This window comes from Argiope bruennichi, chromosome X2, assembly GCF_947563725.1.
Source record: "Argiope bruennichi chromosome X2, qqArgBrue1.1, whole genome shotgun sequence".
NCBI classification, from domain to species: Eukaryota; Metazoa; Arthropoda; class Arachnida; order Araneae; family Araneidae; genus Argiope; species Argiope bruennichi.
Window position 1 is genome coordinate 123,451,175 of NC_079163.1, and position 24,906 is coordinate 123,476,080.

Below are 24,906 nucleotides of genomic sequence, written 5' to 3' on the forward strand. Positions count from 1 at the left end.
AAAAATAATGGAAATTGCATAGAATAAAAATGTGTGTCTAATTCTAACGAACTCAAAGATTTAATATATTCTTGGCTTTAACCTTTTTCGCTTTTATCTTATTGCTTACTTACTTTACTTACTTTTTATGTATCTGTAAAAGGAGCTAAGTGTCATCTAGAGTGCAAGAATAGAAATCCCCTGTTTAAGGATGATACAATAATGATGATCATATAGTTAACGACTTCATTTCTGATACTATTTTGTAAATTTTCAGACAGTCTATTTTACAGATTTTCTGGAACCGCTGCAGTTCGGTAATTCAATTTGCAGCATATGTTTGCACTAAAAAGAATTTTATAAATTTCTTTTCTTTTACATTAATTCAAGATAAGGTATGAATTGCTGATTGAATGGTCAAAGTGAGCGATCTTAAAATAGTTCACATAATCTCTCATTTTGTAGTTCATTGTTTTTCCCCTTACAATGGCGATAATTGCAAGATGGTGAGAGTTTGACTGTAAAATGTTATTCTTAGATCGTTGCATTTTATTAGATTATATTACTTGAATTTAATGAAAGAAATGAACTACATTGGAAAATGTATATGATATGTGCTATATTGAAAATCACTAATCGATTCTGTAATTTGTTATGAATTAATAAAGGAGTTAATCATAATAAATTGAATTTTCATATTCTATCAAGGCTTAATAAATTGGAAAATAAAATTTTCGACCACTAATAGGAAATCATTCTACAATTCAAATTATTATTTGGCTATTTATCTTTTCCTTCTCAAGCTTTCTTTACGCCATTCTTGATGAAACAAAGATATCATCAAGGAGATTCGATATCATTAATCAATTTTTTTTAATGAAATAACTGTGCTTCGCATTTTTTCTTGTGAATAAAATAAGTTTTAACGACTGAAACTTTTCTTTCTGTACTGCAGGTTATAATAATTTAATTAGAAGTGTCTGCAGTTGCTCAAAACACCATATTTTCAGCGCCTTACATTAAATTTTAAACTAGAATTTTGAAATAATCAATCTATTTGCTAAGAGGTTCGACGATAGACACTAAATTCAGTTATGTGTAAATCCTATAACGTAAAATATAAACTCTTTTTTTCATCCAATCTCACCAACAAGGGAAATTGATCCCCTCTAGTCAATGGAATCGAAATTTTCTAGATGGGATCTGAAGAAAGAACTTTTCCTTAAAATACTACATAAACGCAGAAAAGGAACTGATTTTCTGGTGTTTTTTTTAAATAAAAGAAAAAAAACCCGAAAAACTGGGGTTTTTTTTTTCGCTGACCTCTTTGGATTACTTTCTTTTATCGTAAAACTTCAGCATCAAAGCATGTTTTGAGTCTCATCGAATAAAAAATTCAGATGCACAAAGAAATTTAGCTGACTGCTCTTTAAATTGGCAACAATTTTGAGATATTTTAAAGTCTATTGAGATTTATATAAAATCTTTTTATCTAAATAAAACACTTTAGATGAAAAAGAAATACCCATATTGGTCGACGTTTTTTATTAAATTTCTAGAAATAACGTTCAATTCTCTATCTTGCAAAGTTTTTTTTATTATTATTTTATTGTTCCTTGGTGCATTTCGTGTCCTTGGATACGAAATAAAAATTTTACACTTTTAAAATTAAATCTAATTTTTCTAAAGTTTTCCTATTTATATTAGAAATTCTTTATATCGATCTAAAGATGGAAATAAAAACGTTTATTCAATTTTTTAAGCAAAGTAATCAATTTAACAAACTTCTCTGCGAATTAGCAGTCCCGAGCAAAATTAAAATATCTTATTTTGTAGAATTCATTAAAGGGTACAAAAGAAATAAAAAAGTCTTTTTTTTAATGTTGTACCTATTTTTATATAAATATACTATTTATTTCTAGTTCTTGCTACCATATTTTTGAAAGGAAAAAATTTACTTACATTCAAAAGCGACGTAAAAATAAGAATTTCGTGCTCAGTTTTTGTTAAATTATATAAGTTTTGCATGAATTATTGATAACATTTTTATTTTTTTTATTTTTACCAAAGTAGTCTTTAAAAGTTAAACTTTATCCAATTCCAATAGTATCCAATTTCTTCTCTTATATTCCTTTCCAAATTGAAAACGTTTTACAAGTTACTAAAATTAAAAATAAAAAGGAGATTAAACTGGAAATTTTGAAATTAAAAATACTTTAAATATATAAGGCACTTAATACTATACTGTTTAATTTAATTTAATTATACTCGCAATTTCTTTTTACTTTATGATTTTATATATAAGAAGAGTGGATCTGCGCCATTTTTGCAAATACATTATTAACAGAAATTCCAAAAAGTACAAAAATTTGTTTTTGTGTTTCGATATACAAGAATGCCTAGCATATATTTATCTATTTTTTTTTTGTTTTAGTAGTAACATGCTGAGTAATCAATTATTAGCATTAATACTTTTTTCTATCAAAATATGTTTTAAAATGTAGTCGAAAAGCTAGTTTAATTATTAATGAATTTATCATTTGGACAAAACAAATTTATAATTTTTATTTCTTATAAGATTATTCAAAACTCAAGACTTCCGTAAAAATACTCAGATAATACTCAGTATTTGAAGAAATATTTATTTAAATACAATTGTAAAAGTCAGTTTCAATTAAAAAGTCACATTTTAAGAAAGATATTTTTTATTGTAGGGTAATAAATGTGAAAGTTTCGCGTGATTTTTTTCATTAAGTTATTATCTAATTTCTTATTCTTCAACAAATTAATTTATTAGTTTTGAGCATGTGGATACAGATATTAATTAAAATAAAAAATGAATCTAAATTAGTCAATACGTTTATAGTTAAAATAGAGCGCAGAAATATATCAGCGACATTATCAAATTATTAAAGACCTCTAAAAGAAGCTATTTAACTGATACACTTTTAAGAATTCATTTTTTCATAGAAAGACAGTCTCATGAAGAGCAAAATAATTTCCAATAATGTGTATTTATTGCTTATATCTCTCCAGAAATTCTAAAATTATCTTGCGGAATAAAAGAATTCCTTCAAAAAGTCCTATTTAATAAAATTTTAAAGCATGAATTTTTAACTGTATTTTATAATTTAAAAGCAATTTTACATAATAAATTTCAAAATAAAATAACGTATTAAATAATGCATTATTGTTTTATAAAATCCACAAGCCTAAAACTTTGTGAAGAGCATATTCAAAATCATTTTGTTATCGCAACCGTGCATTCTGAATGAAAAGTATTGCATCTGTTTTGCTCACTTTTATAACATAACTGCATATATTGACCGGGCGTTCATATGACACCTATATAGAAATTTAAAAGTTTAAACTAAAATTCAGAAGCCTGCATAAAAATCCTCCCACAGACATAGCGGTGCTTCAAAGATTGGTTTACGCCTTTGCATTCTGTTTTTAATAATGTAGGAACGCAACACAAAAAAGAAGTTAAGTAAAAGAAAAGTAACTCTTTCATAGTGAATTTTCCTAGATATATAAGGAGAAGATGCTTCCTATCTTGGTAGAAATAAACAGCTTTTGAGTTAACGTGAGCTGAAACTTAGTTCTTGACGAATACTCCAACAACTTCTCTTTTTTGACTGATATCTTATGGAGCAGAAGATTCTTTTTTTTTTTTTTCATTTTGTCTTTGCCATATTTCCAGTGGCACATCATTCTACAAATCTTTCCTTTCATAAAATGTGTCAACATGAAATAAAAAGAAAAGGAAGTGTCTTGTTTCTTCTGTTTTATCTATGTTTTCTTCATTTTTCTCAAGTTCTGAAGTCACTTTCAATCAATAAACAACTAAAATATTGCAGTTTATGATAGTGTTTTGAAGTTGGGTTAACATTTTCCATTTTGTTCCAGCTAAGATATTTATTATGTGTCCACATATTTTTAAAGGTAAAATCAAAAATATTGACTTCATAAAATGTTCAAATATTAAAATGTTATAATCTCATTAATTGTAAAAACTGCTTCTATGCAAAAATTTTAGAAAGAAATTATAGATTTGTCTCTTTAAAGTAATTTGGTTGTAAAATAGTGTTACATTATAACATAATAATTACATTGTTAAATTCCTTCATGCATCTGCATTAACACCTAATTTATAATTAGCTGCACTGGATGATATTATGTTAAAAAAAGTTCCATTAATTCAGCGATTTTCAGCCAACTTGGAAACATTGGTCGTGTGCCATTGGATATCTAATTTTTCATTTATGTTGTAATAGCACCTTTTTTAATAAGCTTTCCTTGCATTCGATACTTTTCTCTTTGAGAATTTCGTAATTTTTAATAGTGTAAGAAAAAAGTTTTGTTATTTATTTGTATTTATTTATTTAATAGGTAAAAAAGTTTAGGTTGTATCCCAAGAGTATTTTACTGGACTCAAAATAATGAAAAATAACTACATTTTAATCACATTTTGAATCTCATCAGACATTTATATTTATATCAATTTTATAATTAATGTCTTTAATAAATTAAGATAAAAGAATTGCATTATTTAACGAATTAAAGAATCCAATTGAAAACAAAGAACATTCTGTATTAGGGTCAACATTTTTGATATAATTTGTAATATAACGTTCTTTCAAACAAATGATCGACACGAAATCTTTCTTCACAATGAATAATGGAAAGCATAATATGATATTTTTTTATGTATTTCTCCTCCACTCCTTTTTTGTAAATTGCAAATTTTTAAATAGTGGCTTTTTGCTATCTTTCATAGGTAATTACGTATTTTTAAAAGTAATATTTTGTTTTGTACAAACAGAAATAACACTATTTTTGGTTCGGATTTAATGAGCCAAATTCGGATTAATTAATTTGGTTCGGGTTTAACCTTTCCTTTCCATTCCTTTTTTTTTTTTTTTTAGTTTATTCAGAAGAATAAGTAAATGAAGTACGTAATCTTAAAAATATGTGTCTCCATTGGTTGAAAATTATTAAATAATTTTATTAGTATTTAATTTGTAGTCACAATTTTTATAAACTAACTTAAAACTAATGTAATTTTTTCTAAATGTGAATTTTATATTTAGTTATTTCTTAATTTTAACTAACGAGATATCCAGTTGTGAAGTAAAAAAAGCGCCTTGTAATGATATCAATTTGGAAAACTAAAACTTTTAGTCGGATTAATTAAATTATGTTTGAAACAGGATTAATCAGAAAATTAAGTATAGTATAACTTTAAAATTAAGCGTGTTGAAACATTTTTTACAATACTACTGTTTAATCTTTTTTGTTTGAAATAAAATTTGACAAAAAATTAATAAGAGGATTTGAACTGCTGTTAAGAAAAACAAAATCCTAATATTCGTTATCTTGTGGATTATTATTAGTTGCAGAGTTGTGCTTAAATATTATTATGGCTTTTAACTGAAAAATTTCTATTTGAATTATTTCCATTTTTGTTTGATAAATATGAAAAACTCTTATAAAATGTGAAGTTGTTATTATTGTAGAGGAAGAACTGAGATTGAGAGTGTCATTAGTTAAGAAGTTATGGACAAATGTCTCAAAATAATATTATTTTAAAACAAATGTTGAATTAATTTGTATGATTAATATCAGACAAATTTTAACAATAAACGCGATACGTCAGTACATTTTGAGATTAAAATTGTCATGAAAAATGTAAACTCATATAATGGAATATTGAAATTTTATTAAGATTCTCTAATGTAGTGGGTGTACTATAATTCCAGGTATAAACATTAGCAATAAACAATGCAAATTTGCAGATAATTGCATATAAAAAATCAAGTAGTTCTTTTATGAGTATTCCAGGAGGAATTCAAGGAGGAAATATTTTAGAATATCATGAGTTTTCTAATTCTTGTATTGTTTGATTACTTCAGTTTTAAATGAACATTGAAACTTTCCAATAAATATTTGCTTACGAACATTAAAATCTGAAAAATTAATTATGATGAAAATTTTATTTATCCATTATTATCCATTTATGATGTAAATATTATTATCCAGTATTATTTTAATATATTTTACAATATTATAGTCTCAATAAAGGCAGTTTAAAGCAGTGAGTTTCAGAAGACATATTACATTCCGAGCATCTTTTAAATTTTATTTTAAGAATGATTGAAAGCATTTTGAAAATATTGTAACTAAATATTCTAGTAAATTCTAGTTCTAATAAATTCTAGTATATTCTAGTTCATCTTTAAAAGAATAAAAAAATATTTTTATCTGCCTATTTTTAATTGGTTTGATTTTTAATTATTTACAGATGATTTAATATGAATATTTTTTGTGCAAATCGTTTGTTGTTTGATTTAAATATATTACACAAAATAATGTATGGACTTAAATTAAATTTTGGATGTAACTTAGCAAAACATTTTTTTTTTGTTACGCATAGTGAAAAATGAGAGCATTTAGTAGTATTTTATTTTATATCTTATACATAAAAGAATTTAATCATTGAATATTTATTGTATGCCTAATTTTATCAAATACATAATGATAAAAACATATCTTTCTGATATCGGGGGAAAAAAACATTGGCATTTTTAAAACATGATGATGATTAAGATATTAGCAAGGAGAAAAATCCTTTTGCATTTTTGAATTTGTAAGCATTTTAATTTTTCTTCTAAAAATTAAAATAACTTTTAAAATATTAATGTTACAAATTTGAAATGTTGACATAATTAGTAGAAGGGTGAAAACAATGAAAAAAATTCAAATCTATATTTTAACTAATTTTTGGTTAATGCTTCGACTTAATACATCATAAATAACGGACTTCTGCCTAGAATCGCAACCTGTTTTTGAATGACGGGGATGGGAGAGGGGCGTTATAACAAGAGTAATGCGCTTAGTTACAAACTGACCATCACTTATTCAGGCATGAAAACCTCCCTCATCCCGAAAGAATTACGTCCTGTCATCGTAAATGCGGTCAACATCTCAACATAAGCTTGATTGTACCCCCAGGGAAGCGAGAATCGCCTTAGTTAGCTACTTCTCTGGTTACTTCTTATCCGTGTATTTGTTGTTCTTTACGGACAGAATTATTAAAATGATGTAAAAATAAATTTCTTAAAATTTTATTTTTTAGTTTCGAATAGCAGCAGAGCTCAAATTTGCTTCCTTGCAAGTTAATAAGCAAAAAGATATTTTATAAAATCATGTTTTGAATCTTCAGTTCAACCATAAGATTTTCAATCTGAAAAGAAGGACAAAAATAAAATCACAATTTACCTGTATCCTAAAAATCAATTATCGTATTTTTTGCTACTAATTTCCTCTGATGAATTTTAGGCTCTACTAAAGAAACTACTAAATTCCTTCACGATGCAATAAATACGTCATAGATTCGGATATTGAATGTAGATGTAATGATTAAGTTATATTAATTCTGCGATATTATAAAATTATTTTCTTCCGAAATTAAAATAACCCATGCGAATAGAAAAAAAATGTCTTATGTGTGATGCTTTAATTATAGTCTAAATTCTTTTTGATGAGTATAATTATTTTTAGCACTGAAACCAGAAATAATACATTCAGCCCCCATCCCCTTTTTTCGCTCCTTATATTCTAATTTCTTTCCGCACTGCTTGTACAAAATGTCGAAATCATTATTCTAAAATATATCAGGACACCATAAATGTAATTACCATTTTTCAGATACTGTTAAGAATTTCAAAGTGGGATTTGTTTGTATGGTAGGAAAAATCATAATATCATTAGATCATCATTTATTTCATTGGATCACAGAAAAGTGCCTGGATACATGACTATACTTGTCATTGAAATATGTCCGCCACACTTAATCAAGAAGTAGTTCGCATATATTCTTCATTATCTCATAATATTTCTTGACTTTTAATAACATTTCTTGAACTTTTTTAGAAAAGCAAGCACAAAGATATGGGGCTCTCACTAAAGAGTTACCCACTGCAATGAAGAAAATAAATATTAAAGTATGATCAAACCTTCAAAAACAGCTATTATGCCTGAAGAACTTTTGTTATAAGTATATTGGGTAAATATTTATTTTCCCATATTTTTTAAGATATTTTCAAAATAAACATCCTTTATTGACATTTTTTCAAATATTTTGAGGGAAATAGCGAAAGAAAAGCGTCAGAACTTTTCCTGGGCTTTTTACAGAAACTTTAAACCTGTCTTCTTTTCTTCTGAAAGAAGAATAATTCAAGACTTTCTTAACTCTATACTTTAACACTTTGACATGTAAATGCCCATATATATCATGCTTAGATGCTTTTCTGAAATGCTTTTTATTAGCAGAAATGTGAATCGACTTTGACATAGAGTTATTCCACACTCAATCCATTGCACTAAAAATGATACAATAAAACGTCAATATTTCATCTTTAACAGCTCTCCTGGGATTTAAAGTTTTGAAGTTATAGGTATGTTTTTAAAAGTAGTACTGAATTTTTCAGCGTTTTATTCATTTATAATTTACCCTGTAAGGAATTGAATATTAATAATAATTTCATTTAAAATATTGGCCATTTTCATCTTTAAAGTTATCAATTTATTTTTCTAAAATCTAGACATGTCTTCTTTGGCATACATTTTTTCATACATATTTTAATATTCACGTCATTCTTTTGATAAAAAAAACATATCACATGCATAATTTTGACCAAGCAAGTATTAGTAGTTAGTAGTATTAGTAGTAGTAGTAAATAATAATTACAAAAAACTTCAAAAAGTAAATTTTTGAAGAAATATTGTTTCAAAAAAATTAAAACGAGCCTGAATGAAATCGTGATATCAATGCTCTAAATCGTAAGTTATGGACGGAGTTTCAAATTCCATATCTTCAAATGGAGTCAGACAACGGCACAACAGACTTTCTAATATTTATAATTCTGTATCATTAGCAATTATTTAGCCGAAAATGAAAAAATTTTCTTTGTCATAGTTTCTAAAATGGGTTTCATACATGTTAAAGCGAAAAGCTTTCGTTCATATCTTCAATGGATCTGTAGATAATGTTCAACAATATTTCATTTTAAGAAATAAAAAAAAAAGCTGAGCATAATAATAAATAAATCATCCAATAAATCAATCAATAAACATACAGTCATCTTCATGCATAATAATTTGCGATTGTGATAGATAATAATGGCAGAATATCTTCTGAAACCTAAGAATACAATCAGAAAAGGCTAAATAAAATTTGATAATGAAAAGGGATTTCAACGAATCAGGCGGAAAGATAACAAATCTGCTACTACCAAAGAATTTTTAAAGTAACTGGAGTTGTTTCTCGAAATTTTTATCGCATACAATCCTTATAAAGGTGTTATCTTTCTAACACCAGCATAAAATCTGCGACCGTTGAATAAGGAAGAATGTGAATTCTTAGATTCTTATTTTCAATCAAACGCATACAAGACTTTTTTGCTTGTAACCTAGTGAAAAAAAAGCGGTTACACATTTAAGATGTCAGATTAAGATTAAGACAAAATTTGATACAAAAGTGTAACTTTAATAAAGACATCATATACCAAATTTCGTTTAATTTATTGCGCTTTTGAAATTTTGCTTTAATATGCATGCACCCATCAACAGATTGACCATCTGGTACGTACACGGCACCAGATGGTCAATCTGTTGATGGATGTGGTTTAAATAGTGTAATGTCTTTTAATGGACTGATGGTTGTGTCTGGTGTCCTGTCATGAATCTACAAATTAGATTTTAAAATTATGAAAAAAAATCTAACTTGTAACGTTTTGTAATCACATAGACTTCATCTGAAAGGATTTCATACAAAATTTGATAGAAATCTAAAAATACGGTTTAAAAACAACATGCCAGATTTCATTGTTCTAGCTGAGAATGTTTATGATATATCATATTAGCAGACATAATTCTAAAAATGCATTTTTGAACTCGGAAAGGTCTGAAATGCAATGATACCTCAAAGTCTCGAGTTTAAATTTTTTTAGCGATTTCAAAACTTTCTCTTTGTTTACTTAATGTACGAGAAAGTAAAAGGCATTACCTACAAGCAATTTTCTTATATCTTTCAAGAAGTACGTGTGATTTTGATTGCGCGCTATCTAAATTGGCTGTTTAAAGATTTATTTTCTTTATTGTTATTTCATTCAATTTGGTAAACATAGGACATTTTAATTTTGCTATTACTGTAGAACATATTTTCTTGATTTTATATATTTGCATAAATTTTCAAATGTAGAAATAAATTTAGGAAAGTATATTCCACGGATATTTTTCGAATTTCTTTTAAACACATTTCTAATCATTTTAATTTTTTAATGAAATATACTAAATTACATTTTTATAATGCGTGTTTAATTACTTGGCTATCTTATATTTTAATTAGCAAAGATTGTTTTTAGGCTCATTAAAATATCAACATTGAAATTCCATTAAATTCATATTATAATGAATATAGATCTGCATTCGTCATGTAAAATTTTCTACACTGAAGTGAAAGATATATTCGTTTTTCTTGCTGGGAAATTCAATTTAAAAATACTGAAAATTATCAGATTAATTAAAAAATAATTGATGTTTCTTTTACATCTTTCTACATTTTCTGCTCTTTCATTCGTTTCCGCTCAACTTGCACTGCATTCCGTTTGAGAAACTAATTCTGAATAACTGAAACAAGCTGGAGTTGGAAATGAAACTTCAAAGCATTCAGTTTGACGTACAGGTCCATTTGTTATTGAATTAAAGTCTCGGTTCCTTAAAGAGGAATCCGAATGTTTGGTATTTATCAACTTGAGTATGACGTCATTCTTTACATTTCGGAAACTAAACTCTATAGAATGCAGTTGTCAAGTTTATTTAAATGAAATATATTATTTCAAGCACTGGAACTTGCGTATGTTAGATATAATGGTTAAATCCAATGTTATAAAATCATCGTTTAAATTAAAAATAATGTAATTTTTATACCATATGCATAGCAGACCGCTATAAGAATAATTTATTAAAACTGTAATATGCTATACTCAGGAAATTGGACAAGATTCTAATATTGATACTTTCCGAAAACTTCAACATATTTAGAAATATTTGGATTAAGGTCTCCACGAACAAATATATATTTACAATTATATTTATTTATTTCTTTTTCAAAAATGCTATTAAAATAAAATAAATAAAATTTTAAAATTAATCCAGTTTTCTGCCCTTATATGATAATGACAACTGTTCAATGCTATTTATATAATCTACAAAATGTTGAAACAATGTTACCTAAGACATACTTTTGCTTTCTGAACGTTAAAAATCCTATACCACATATTTTAAATATATTTTGTATATATTGCATTAGAAAGGAAAGCTTTCAATTTCAAAGATATTGATATTATTAATAATTAGCTTGCATAACTTTACTCAATATAATGAATTCATATTATCTTTTCGAATTATTTCTCATGGAATATATCCTATACGAATTATATATGGACTCCAGAGAATGCATTCCTGAGTAAAATAAGAATATCAAAATAATCTTTAATGATTAATGATCTCTTTGCTTTATAAATCTGAAGATGATAATCATGAATCCTATAACTCTGCTTTCATAATAAATAATCCACTAATACCAAATAAATTAAATTATTAACGAAGCAGTTAATGAAATATAGTCACACGATCTTCAGTCACATATATGCGATATTTTTTATTATTACGCAGATTTTATAACAATATTGCTGACTTTTGCAATCATGTACTTAATATGACGACTGGCTATTAATTCCACCTAAACATGAATAAAGAGAAAGTGGATTATTTACCAGAAAAAAACTGTTTTCGTTATTTTCAACCAGTGGCAAAGTGCAGTTCAAAATGATTGACATTTCCTATCACGCAGAAAAAAAAGAGGAACGAAGCCTATTCTCTTTTTTGTTGCCTCTCAACATTCTTCGACGTTTTTCAAAAGAGAAAAATGTATATTTCTTGGTGTGCATGGTGCTCTTGTTCTTTCCTTAGAGGAAGCCAATACCTGAATACGAAACACTGTTTCCCGGAATTTTTTGATCTACTCTTTCCTTTTTTGAGTCACCCGCTGCACCTCGCATGCATACAACGGCCTTTTTTATTTACATTCCTAACTGATTCAGCAAACAGTTTTCTAACTTTCATCTAGTTTTGCTCGTTTTCCAATCTTCAGACTTTTCCTATTCATTCTCCATTCTTTTCGTTTTACATAGCTTTTCTATTTGATTCCTCTAGGATTTCAACTTCGGCTACCACTTGACAAGGACTGACATTCATTCTTAGCTCGTTAGAACTGAAGGATGCTTGTGAGATTCGTCAAACAGAGTACGGAGGATTGTTGCAGACATTCAACATTACTTCTTCAGAAGAGCATTTTCTTGTGCTTCTTCAGTGAGAAGAAAATATGCAAAAATTGAAAACAGAATTTTATTTACAATCATAGAAATTAAACAATGTTTAATATTTTAAAGACACTTATTTCTAATGCATAGTTTTTTTTTCTTTGAAAAACTATATAACTATTATTTCATAATGTACTCGAATTTTTTTAGTGGAGAAAAGTTAATATAAGATTTCGGATTGGAAAAACAAGAGATTTTTTATTTATTTATTTATTTCGGATCATAAACTATCAGTCATTTTTAAGCATTCTGACTAATTATCTGAACGAGAAATAAAAAACGGATGGAAAATATCTATGAGATTTATATCTAGAATGTTTGATATATATCTTTTAGCTTGATGCTTCAGCTTAGCATCTAAACATTCGATACATTTACATCCGATATGGATCGTGATGTCAACGCATCATTATTATACTAAAAATTTTCATACCAAAAGTGTATTGATAAGGACTGCATGTTAATTGTATTAATTTTAAAAAAATAATTTAAACTTAATATAAATACTTAAACATCTTGCAAACATTTTTAAATCGTTCTGTTTAGTTTAATTATATTAACGTCTACTCAGAAGCAATACTAAGACATTTTTGGGGATGGATCTAGTAAGTTTGAACAGCGATCAGATGACGAGGGCGATATTTGAGTTGGTACTGCCCTCACCAAACTTTCTCACTACAACAACAAGATAATATTTGGCTCTGATGGAGTTAATGCGTATCAGACCTGTTTACCCGGCAATTATACGGTAGAATCTGGTCTCGAATTTTGAACCTTCCTTCCCTGAAACCAAGACCTTATCACTAGGACAGAGTGGCATTGAAATACTTTTAAATCGTTGTCCAATAATGTGAACTATTTGGCATACAGCAGCATTTTTGGGTTAAACAATACTGACTGGTAAAAGTTTATAAGTTAGCACACACTTCGACAATAAAATTTAAATAATTGTTACCAAAATGAGCATTTTGGGTTTTTTCAACACATTTTAGAAACTTTGAATGCAGAAAAAACTACTGTCAACGACTTGTAAAGAGGCTCTATGCTCTATTTCAATTCTTTTTTATTTCAATGCATAATGTCCTACCTCAGAGACTGAAAGAGAGAAATTTTTGGCGCTAATTTAGTTGGTGAATCATTAAGCATAATGGTTACTATTTTGGACGTTTGTCGAACAATAGCATGACTAAATATCGTATACAGGAAAGTGACCAAGAGTATCTGAAAAGTTGAAGTAAGAAACACAGAAAAGTAATGAATTACAAATTCTACAGGGGGACGAAACACTAGTTTCAGGATAGTTCTGGTAGATATTTTATCTTCTTTCTCTCGTACCAGCCCTGATGGCATTTACTACATTCTTTCGTAACATATCTTAGTAATTATGTCATCAGCGACAAATACCAATGTAGTTTTTAATTACTTAGAAGATTTCGGACACTTCCATCTCTTTTCAGATTGAACAACTTGGTATTTACTATGTTTTGACAAGAAATTTGACAACGATGAACTACATTTCGACAAGGAATTTTACTAAGGAAGCGCTAAGTTTTGACAAGGATTTTTCTCTTCCCAATTTGTCACTAATGGTGTTTACCATTTCCAATTTCCAACTGTGAATGGAAATCATTTACTGAAAGTAATCGTCAAATATTAAACTAGATTGTGAGCACCAGAAGAAGACAACCTTAAGCAAAGTGACAGAAGAACTTAATCAATATGTGCTCATTTCGCTTTTAACAAAAACATCTACATGGGTACTACCCAAACAAAATTCTACAGCAGAGTATCAATGCTGAAACCACTTCTGACAGATATCAATCTAAAATACAGTCTCAGCTTGTTTCACAGCCATAAAACATGATCTATAGAAGCAAGGATACTTCCGATAAATAATCTTCTATAATTTTTCTCATAATAAACCAAATGCAGGTCTGGGGTAAGGTCTTCAGAACCGCCTTTGGCCACCTATGCGGTCATGGCGACGGTTTTCACTACTGATTTCAGCAGCAATCTCGCGTTTTTCTGCTGGTTCTATTTTTTTCCTAGAGAGCCATGTAACTATGCAAACATAACTACTTTTAGAACCCTACAACATAAATTGCCTATAATGGATACAATTTTCTACTTTTAAAATGCTCTTGCATTTTCTTGCCTTATTTTGTGCGATCGTATTAATTACAATTCGAGTGCTTTGTAAATGAATCTTTCCGCATATTATCGTTTTTTATCATGCCAAAAAATGCAGTGTTATGTATTTGTGCGATATATTGTACTGCCATTTTGTATCATATTGGAGTGTTTAAAGGTGGCATAAATTCTAGTACAATACAAATAATTTAATCTGTTAATTTTCGAGGTGAAATTATGATTATGTGGATTTATTGATCTAAACTGTACTCAAGAAAAGCACCAAAAGTACGTGGAAAAGAAGTATCTGGACTCTGTTCCTGATTTCGCCAATAAATACAAAAAAATGATAAAATATCGGCGATAACAGACCATACATTCCTTACGTTTCATTTGGCAACACATTAGATAATTTTAAATGATTTGATCAAAAAGAAAGTTTATCACACTCAGTCCATCATTTGTTTTTTCTTTCTTTACATCAGTCTAAGACGTTTTCTTTAGGCAAAATGTTTACTCCTATTTTCAGATTTTAGAATATTTCTACGAATACAAAATGGCTGAATGAAACATTCATTTATAGCTGAATGAAACATTCATTATTGAAAGAAAACCAATTAATCACATTCAAAAGACAATTATAAGAAAAACATTAAAAGAGTTTACATTTAAAAAGTATAACTAATCTTAGGAGTCCACTAGATAATTGGATATTAATAAAGTGTTCTAATTAGTTCTAAATCTGATTCTGAAATATTTCCTTCCATATTTTCTTATTGCATACGTTATTTTTTACCAAATATGTTTCAAAGAAAATATTGTAAATGTTTTCATGACCCAAAAGTTCATGCATTTAGGGTGAGAATAATTATCAAAAGAAATAATGGATTTTTGTAAAATTCAACCTCTTTTTTTCTGCAGAAGTTCTCGTTCCTATTTTAAAAAAAAACCACTTTATCTTTAAAACTGGGATATTTCATCAGAATTTCCAATATTTCACTAGATAATTCTTAAAGAGTTATGACTAATTGCATGCAGCTGAAGAGAATGGTTGAAGGGTGCAAAATAGTTTTTCAGAAAGAAAGAATAATGACTCGAGAGAGTTGAATTGACCCCTTGATTGATTACTCTGATGGAGACCTCCAGGGGAAAATGACGTCAGAAACATTGATTCACTGTTATCTGAAATTTAAAATTCTGGGAAACTTTTACACGAATGTTAACCGTTTTATGAAGAAGAATATTTCTGATTGATTCTCTATCATTACATAACAACTGATAAATAACTACAATTGAGATATACCATGAATTTATTATATCTTCTTAATGCACAATTTTAGGAAGTATTGTATCATTAAATTATATAACGTTCTCATGTTCATTTTAATCATGTGCTTCAGGTTTTTAATAAAGCAAACATTTAATTTTATATCTCTTTTAATTAATCTATTTAATTCTAATGTTTTATATTTTATTATTATCTTTGAAGTAGGTATTCCTATCCTATATTTTCTCGAAAAATATTATTTGATCAAGTTTGGTGTTTTAAACTCAGTACTGAATAAAATACAGTAAATGTAAAAATATTTACAGATTTTTATCTTTATTATTTTCATTCCCATTTTTCAATCAAATAATTAAATATATATTGTCAGCTAAATAAATATTTGAATGAAAACATTTACCCTTTACTTCGGGTTTTTTTTTCATTTAATAACGGCAAAATAATTAACATATTCTCGTGTTTGAGACTTCATTGTAATTAGAAAAATAAAACCACAATTTTGAGAAACTTTAAAAATTCTGCACACATTTAGAAAATTTGCGATAAATGTATCAAAATATGATGTGAATTAAGCTATCCAAACAAAACCAAGCAAAAACGTCGGTAACCTTTTCATATATTTCCTTTGATTTTTAGATTGCTATTGGCTTTTGCGATAGTTAAGAATGTAAATTTTAAATGCTGTGAAAATGTTATTTCAATCATTACCATCACTATTAAGAAAAAAAAAATACAATGGAAATAGTTAGAAAAACTAAAAAGTTTTTGTTGGAGATTAAATTTTCTTCTTTAAGAAATCTCAAGCTCCTCAATAAATTCATTCAATGTACAGCCTCAAGTACTTTTCACGGAGTAAATTACCTAGCTAAGAAATAAAGAAAAAATAACAGGAATTTTAATCTCTCTAAGCAAAATAAAAATGTTACACTCAGCAAAAATGTTAAAGTACTTCAGAAAGTAATTACAAGCATATATAGAAAGGAAAAGGTGCAAAATACATTTAAAGTGAATAGACACGTTTAAATTTCGTAACGTCCGTTGAATTAATGACAGAAGTTATGAGTCAGATTTTAGGAGCGAAGTCATTGCCAGATTTTTTAATGTATCAGCACGTTCAATCCGCTCACTAGTCTATAAATTATAACATACTTTCAGATGAATCGATAAATGAATCAATGTGATTAATAAATGCACTATTTGAACGATGCTCACTAGAAAGGATATCTTGTAAAAAATGTATGTTCTTTCTGAAAACTAATTTTGTGGTTGATAAATGTATTCATTCTATTTCTGTTTTGCATTGAAAGAAATCTTAATAAGAGATTAATCGTATTTGATGATAATTCTGCTAAAAAATATCTCAGAAAGTATATCTGTGCGGTTTGAACACCTACTTAACACCTCCATCACCGATGACGAGACGTACCTCTTTATTTAGATTAAAGGCAAGAAATGCTCATAAATATTTTGTCTTATCCTTGCACTACTGTCTTACCATTGTCAAACAGATCGAAGTGATTTTTTCATGATACCGCTCTATTTTATTTAAAACGAACTTAGAGTACAATCACACTTTTCCTATCTCAGGGAAAATGTAGTTTGATTTTTGCTTCTCCTCCGATGCCTTGTTAACGATATCATCATTCCTGTCAACGATATGATTGTTAATCCCTGGTTAACGATATCATCGTCGATGACAGGATGTACCTCCCCTGAGAAGGATAGATTTATCGTAAAGGGAGCTATTTTGCACAGAGAACAGTTCATGTATCTCTTATTTAAGGAGTTCCAAGCATTTCAAAGCGCGAGTGCATTGAGTTATTTTTTATGGTTGCTGAACAGTCTAACAGTGCTTAACTTTAATTATGTAAAGTATTAAAAATATATTTATATAAAGTATTGGCTGGTATCACCAAATTAAAGAAAATAACATTCGAGAAGGGAAGGTTACAGGTTACAAATAAGATTTTCTTGACGATTAAGTTTGTATGTAAAATAGATTTTAGAAACTTTTGGATGGTATAAAACGAAAGTAAAATCATGACCCTCTTTATTTACCAATTTAACCTCAAGATCACTGTTTATTTCATATTCTTTGAAATGTATTTTAAACAGTTAAAATGACTGAATAGCTTCAGCTTTAAATAGAATGCTTATATAATATAGCTTTAAACTGAATGAAATTTCAAGCATTTTTCCACGGGAATAAGCTAGTGAAATACATGAAAGGCTGGAATTTTATTTTTCTTACCTGGCTTGAAGATGTCTTGTTTAAAACATTTGTTCGTCAGGTGTCAGTTAGTTGTCTACGTGCAATAGAATTAATTTTTCGCTTCCTAACTATTTGAAATAGTCTTTAAAGAAACTTCAGCAGAAAATTCTAGGAAACTCTTTTTTTTTTTTTTGTCTTACACTTCTAAAATTTCAAATGTCAAATTAAGTTAACTAGAATAATTAGGAATCAAATATGAAAAGTTGTAAGAAACAGCATTCTTTTCTGCCACGAAAGAGTCTATATCATCTCTAATTTTCATTTAGCGAGTGTTTTACTTTATTCTTTGTATGTGCTAATTTTGCCTAATGTTGCGTCTTTCTTGAAAGATAAGATTAATAAATATAGTATTCTCTAGATTTAATACGTCAAATTTAATAATCGGTTTTAAGTTTTGCCAAAGTTGTTTTGGGAAGAACCATATAAAATAGTAAGATGACAAGGACAACGCAGGAGATAGCATATTTATCTTCAAACTCCACACCATACCAACGTACTGACATTCTCAACATAGAGCCTTTTAGAATTCTAACTGAGCAAGTCATTACTTGCATTAAAAATTTTTCGAGATGTTTAAATGCATTTTAGATTGAATTGATTTATTAAAATACAAAATGTTTGCATAACAATTCAATTAAATGCTCGTATAGTAAGATATCCAGATTAAAGAATCAATATAAGCCGTATATATGATTTCTTGCAGAGAGTCATTGATTTAATATGTAAACTAAGCAGCAATATGATGAAATTAATAATTAAACATAAAAAGCCTTAAATTGCAATCAATACTTCGAGAAATCTATCTTTCTAGAGTTTAATAATCTTTGTAATTGTAAATTTCATTTTAATCTTTTTAATTGTACATTTTTTATGTCATTTCCTGTTGAAATAATTCGATCTAAAAATTAGAAAATAAAAGTGAAAAGTAAGCAATAATTAAAACGCAAAAAGAAGAATAAATTTTAAAAATCGAACAAACTCTAGTGAAATACCATCCATTAAAGAAGGCTTTTAAAAATATAATTATAAATACAGATAAATATGAAAAAACAGGGAATTAAAAAAAAAAAATTTGTTGCGTCAATTTTTATCCTACGTGACTTCACCGAAGAACGTTACCCACAATTTAAAGCGCTTTTCTATATAAAATCTCCGCCTTTAAATAGATATGAAATTTAGTTGTACTTACATAATATTATACAGCAGGAAAAATATTTCTCAATTTTTTTTTAAATTTATGCTCAAACATTTATGTATTTTATTTATCAACTAGCCGCCTTTGGCGACCAGCCGGTTCGCCAATCTTAATGTTCATTAAAATTTTAATAATTAAATATTTTATGCAATTTCTACTTTAATAGCTTCTTCATCAAAATATTTTAAAACTTCAAATTTTGATTATCATATAATTCATTCATAATATTATAAAGGCCTTCAGTCATAACGTAATATGTATCTCTCTCATTTTCTGTTTGCACCCGTAGAATTTATGCTTTAAATTAAAGTGGAAAGAATTAATCTTCAATTAATATAATAATATTTTTTACTGAAACAAAGCATTTTTTTTATAATCTAATTACTGAAAATAGAGTCACTCAGCGTTTAAACTTTATGGGCACTAAAGAATATCTTTTTTAATTTATGTAATATCTCAAGAGTTGGTCAACAAAATTTTCTTAGAGTCATTATGAGCAGATCAATTAATTAACAATGTTTAAATTTAAATGCATCAAACACTAAACAAATAAAACGAATCGTTTAAAATAAACGGTTGAAAACAGGTTTTAAAAAAACTACTTAAAAAACAATGTACTTAAAACTATAAGCATATACAAAAATATATAACTAACATAAATACAATTTACTTACAAAAGCATGCAACTAACCCAAAAATAATTTAAATCATCCATTGATAACGGTTGTCATGGCAACAATCAGAACAGAATGCGCATGCGTGAATTTTCTTCGCCGGTTACGTAACGCAAATACGTGATTTTTTCTACGCCAGTTGGGGTAACGCTATGCGGATTAGAAATTTTTAATTTCCTTTATTCTGTTTTATTTTAATTCAAAAGTACTTCAGAATGAATCTGAAACATCGATTAATTAACAATGTTTAATTTTAAATGCATCATACATTAAGAAAATAAACAGAATCGATTGAAATAATCCGCCGAAAAATTTTAACCCTAGCCTCATTACTGTAGGAAGAAAAAAAAAATTGAAGCCTTTCTCATTTGGCGGTGGGGAAAATGGAAGATTTTTTTGGCGGAAAAGTTGGCGTTGGGGAAAATGGAAGATTTTTTTGTTGGGAAAGTTAGTTTTTAATTAATAATTAAAATTCTAATTAAAAATTCGAAAAAAGGAACCCCAGGTGCACATTCCCAACCTCCAAGGTATACATGTACCAAATTTGGTAGCTGTAGGTCAAACGGTCTGGCCTGTAGAGCGCCAACACACACACACACACACACACACACACACACATTGAGCTTTATTATAAGTATAGATTAAATCAAAATCAAGCAAATAAGTAAATTCAAATCGTGGAATTTGATTTGCATTAGATAAGTTTAACTGGTTGCAAAGAAATTTACTGTTCCGGTGTTATTCTTATAAAATATTTTAAGCATCAAAGATATGTTTTCCGTTTCAAAACATTCGAAACTTTATCTTAAAATCCTTTTTACATGGCATTTAATACTAAAAACATTTAATACGTCATTGAATATTTCACTGATTTAGAACATTGAATATTTCATTGACATTGAATATTTCACTGATTTAGATTTATTTCACTAATTTGTTTTTAAACTATCAGCCATTAAAGTGATAAAAATATTTAATCTAATTTTTTATACAATTGCTAAGGATTAAAGGACTAAAAACAATAAGGATTTAATTCAAAATAGCGGGATTTTGTTTTATTTTTATAATCTATGCGCTACTATTCGGCCTATCCAACACTGCTAAATCGGATACAGTCTATTCTTACTCCACTATTTCAGATTAAATAATGCAAATTTTGCTCTGTATTTCAACATTTGAGATTAAAAAGATAAATTTTTATCCAAAAAATGAAAATATATACATTTATCTGATCCATTTCTAAATACAGGCATTTTTACGCATAAGTCTTAAATAAATGTATATTTTATTAGAAAAAAAAAAGAACATTAAGGACCGACATAAAAAAAACGAAGTCCTTGATTGATGATTCCTCCGATGAAGACGATAAAAACACACCAGACCTTGATTGTTTGTATTGTAATGATGTATTTTCTAAGTCAAAGAAAGGAAAATGGTACATTCAATCTGAAAAATGTCTTGGTTATGTCCGTGAAAGGTGCAATAGAAAGGAGGGAAAATGTATGTTGAATTTTCTAACTAATATTCCTGAATCCTGAAATAAAAAATAAAAAAAACTACTTCTTTTTATAGTAACGATATAATTTTTCGTACTTCTCATAAAATTGATATAAGTACAAGACCATTCCTCTCAAGTGGGATAAAACCAATATATTTTATTTTAAATCATTGATAGTAAAAGTAGCCAAACTATGCCTTTTCAAGAATGATATATTATAAGGAAGAATAAATTAATAAATTCTGAAAATATTTTGGTAAAATAAAAGGCCTTTGAATCTTAGCTACATGGTCTTACCCATTTCCATTTAAAGATTCTAGGTTAGGAAATGTAAATTAATTTAAAACTATTCACTACATTATATAATAAAACACACCTATATGAAAAAATATCTAATATTAAAGTAAAAATCACTTATTCTTTTTTTCATTAATGCTGAATTTTAAAAAAAAAATATTACTAAGTTATTTAATTACAGTTTAACGATAATTAATTGCAGTTCATTATCATTTAATACTGTTTTCTCGTACAAATTAAAACGTATTCTCTCCATTCTGAGATTAAAGCTTTCCAATCTTGCTTCATAAAATTTTTAATTCGATAATATAATAGATATATTGAAAATGCAAAGAAATATGTTGAAATAATTATAGAAATAATGAAAAAAAATTTTTGAATCTTTATTAGATTACTTTTTATTTTTTAACTATTCGTAATTGTGCCATGATTGCAATAGTAATAATTATTATTATTGCGTGCCAAAATTTAGGTAATGCATCAGAATAAATTAAAATAGAGAGGTTGAAGGTATTGATTATACCCAACTTCTATACATAAAAATGCACATATAGAAAATAAACTATAATTCATACTTCTTTTCCATGTTGAAATTACAATTTCATTATTAAAAGCAATTAAAATGTATTTGAGGTATTGAAAATATTTAACAGGATAAACGAAAAAAAATATCATAGGAGCGTTCTTATGAACGCTGTTGTTGAGTTCAAATACCTGAAATATATTTTAATTTTGATTTCATGTCGAATATAATCAGAAATTCAACATAAAAAATACTCAAAATATTTATTTACTTATATAAGTTCGTAAATCTCTTCAAATAGCGATTTGTTTTATACGTTTGCTTTCATTAATTTTTATTTATAATTATGGATCGGCAGGCAATTTGTCAGAATATTAAACAATTCATGTGTAACGTTTAATTATTTAAACATTTAGTAAAACAATAATATTATATAATGCAATAATATTATATAATGCAGTAATATTATATATTTAAATAATAATTTAATTAAATATTAAAAATAATAACGATGGGGATTTCCTCTACTTGGTAACAATAAATTCGTGCGAAATTTTTATTATTAATTCAAAATATCAAGACTTAAAAAAATCTTCATTTTTCAGTATACATTTACATATAAATATGAATTAAATATTTATATAGACCAATCCGTTTTATTGCTCAAAAAATTATTTAAAATTTAGATAGTGAAAATTAAAAGCAAAACTGTTTTCAAGTTACTCGTGTTTCTTGTAAGCAAACCTTTTCTCACGTATATAATTAATTGAAGAGCAAACACATAACGTTCACAAAAACATACAGTAGCAAAATAAATCATTAATGAGAATAAAAACAATAAATAAAGAACATGAAATGAATTAAATATTAATATCAACCCATTCATTTATTGCCAAAAAATTGTTTAAAATTTAGGCACTCAAAATTAAATGCAAAATATTATTTTGAAGCTCCCTGTGTTTTTTATACACCAACCTTTTCTCACGTATATAAATAAGTAAAGAACTAACACATAGCAGGCACAAAAACATGCAGTAGCATATCAAATAAATAATAAAAATAAAACAAAATAAAAAAGCGCTTGTAATGACTTACCTTGGAAATAGTTGATCAGTCGACACACAACTTCTCCAAAGATGAAATTTCTTAGCAAGCTTCCAATGAGAGTGAATGGCATGCAAAACACTCCCAGCAACAAGTCGCTGATCGCCAGATTTAGCAAGAATACATTTGTGACTGTCCTCATGCGTTTGTTCTGAGCCAAGGTGAGGATGACAAGTGCATTACCGACGACAGAAAGAATAAATATCGATGAATATAGGCATATAATTAATGGGGCGTCACTTGGCAATGAATAACCTTTTTGGCGATTGCGGTTATTGAGAGTAGTATTGAAATCAAGGGGATAAATGCCGTCAGTCATATTAACGATGGCGCTTTCAAAGTCAAATATAGTTCCTCTATCTTCACTGGAATTCGTGAACTCCATTTTGGAAAGTCTTTCTTCAAAAGTTCGGGAAGATAACGGCACAGATAAAAGTACTTTGTTTCTTTTGGCTTTGGAGTGTTTCAAATAATTGTTTTAGAACATGTATGTAATTTACATACTCATGGATATACGTTGTGTATATCAAATTACGTGAAATAATTGAAATCGGGAAAATCGCACAAGAGTTTTGCGTTAAAACGTAGACATATCGACAGGATATATGAAACGTATTTCAGATATTATCAATTCACAAAATTTCTTTTTCACTTACTTGTAATTGATACATCCATCTATGAAATTGACGCTCTGTTGTAAAATCCAAACATTACTTTTTGATACATTTTAAAGCGATAGTACTAAGAAAATGCTAAAAAAACATGTGTTTAAACGAAAAACTCAAAAAATTAAATAAAGATAATATTAAAAAATAAACTCACATTTTAGTGAAATGATTTTAACTTTTGCAATGCGAGGAATAAAAACTAAAAACTTATCCAGAAAGTTGCAGCTATAATGCAATTTTTACTATATTAATAAATCTTATACATATTTAGAAAAAAAAATTATCTTTTGAAATATATTTAAAAATGCTTTAAATTAATAATATTACGAAAACGAATGTTTTTATATATATGCCATATTATTTAATGAAAGTAATAATAAAAATTCGTTATTTAAAAGAAAATTAAATTATTTCCTTACCAACTAAAAAAATAAACAAAAAAAACTAAATATGCAAAAATTGCGCACAAAAAATGAAATGTTTCACTAAAACCTTATCGTAAATACATTTTCGAGCATCAGAAATTCATAAATGAACGAAGAATAAATTCGAAGGAAATTAAGAAACTTTTATCGATGAAATAGACGAATCCAGGAAAATTTTTGCTTGTTCAAAAAGTTTTGAAAACTTCAGAAAAAAAGTTCAAAGATGGAATTGTTCGTTAAATATTTTTCTGTCGATATTTTCTTTTTCAGAACAAGCATAAACTATCAAATCGATTCGACGAAAGTTTGTCGAAAGAGGTTTGAAATGGAAAATCGGCTGGAAAATTGTACAAAGGAAGCAGATTTCGATTTCACGCGATCAAGTGTCCGTCGGACAATAATCGTCCCGA

At 27.4% G+C, this 24,906-nt stretch overlaps 1 protein-coding gene across 1 annotated transcript in view; it reads right to left on the bottom strand.

Moving 5' to 3' along the window:
- The window catches only part of LOC129959868 (neuropeptide FF receptor 2-like), a 105,911-nt gene extending 82,123 nt beyond the window's left edge, over window positions 1-23,788 (bottom strand). The window contains exon 1 of the mRNA XM_056072763.1: window positions 23,395-23,788. Coding sequence (XP_055928738.1) covers window positions 23,395-23,788 — 394 coding nt within the window. The remainder of the gene's footprint in view (window positions 1-23,394) is intronic.
- Between the last annotated feature and the right edge of the window lie 1,118 nt (window positions 23,789-24,906).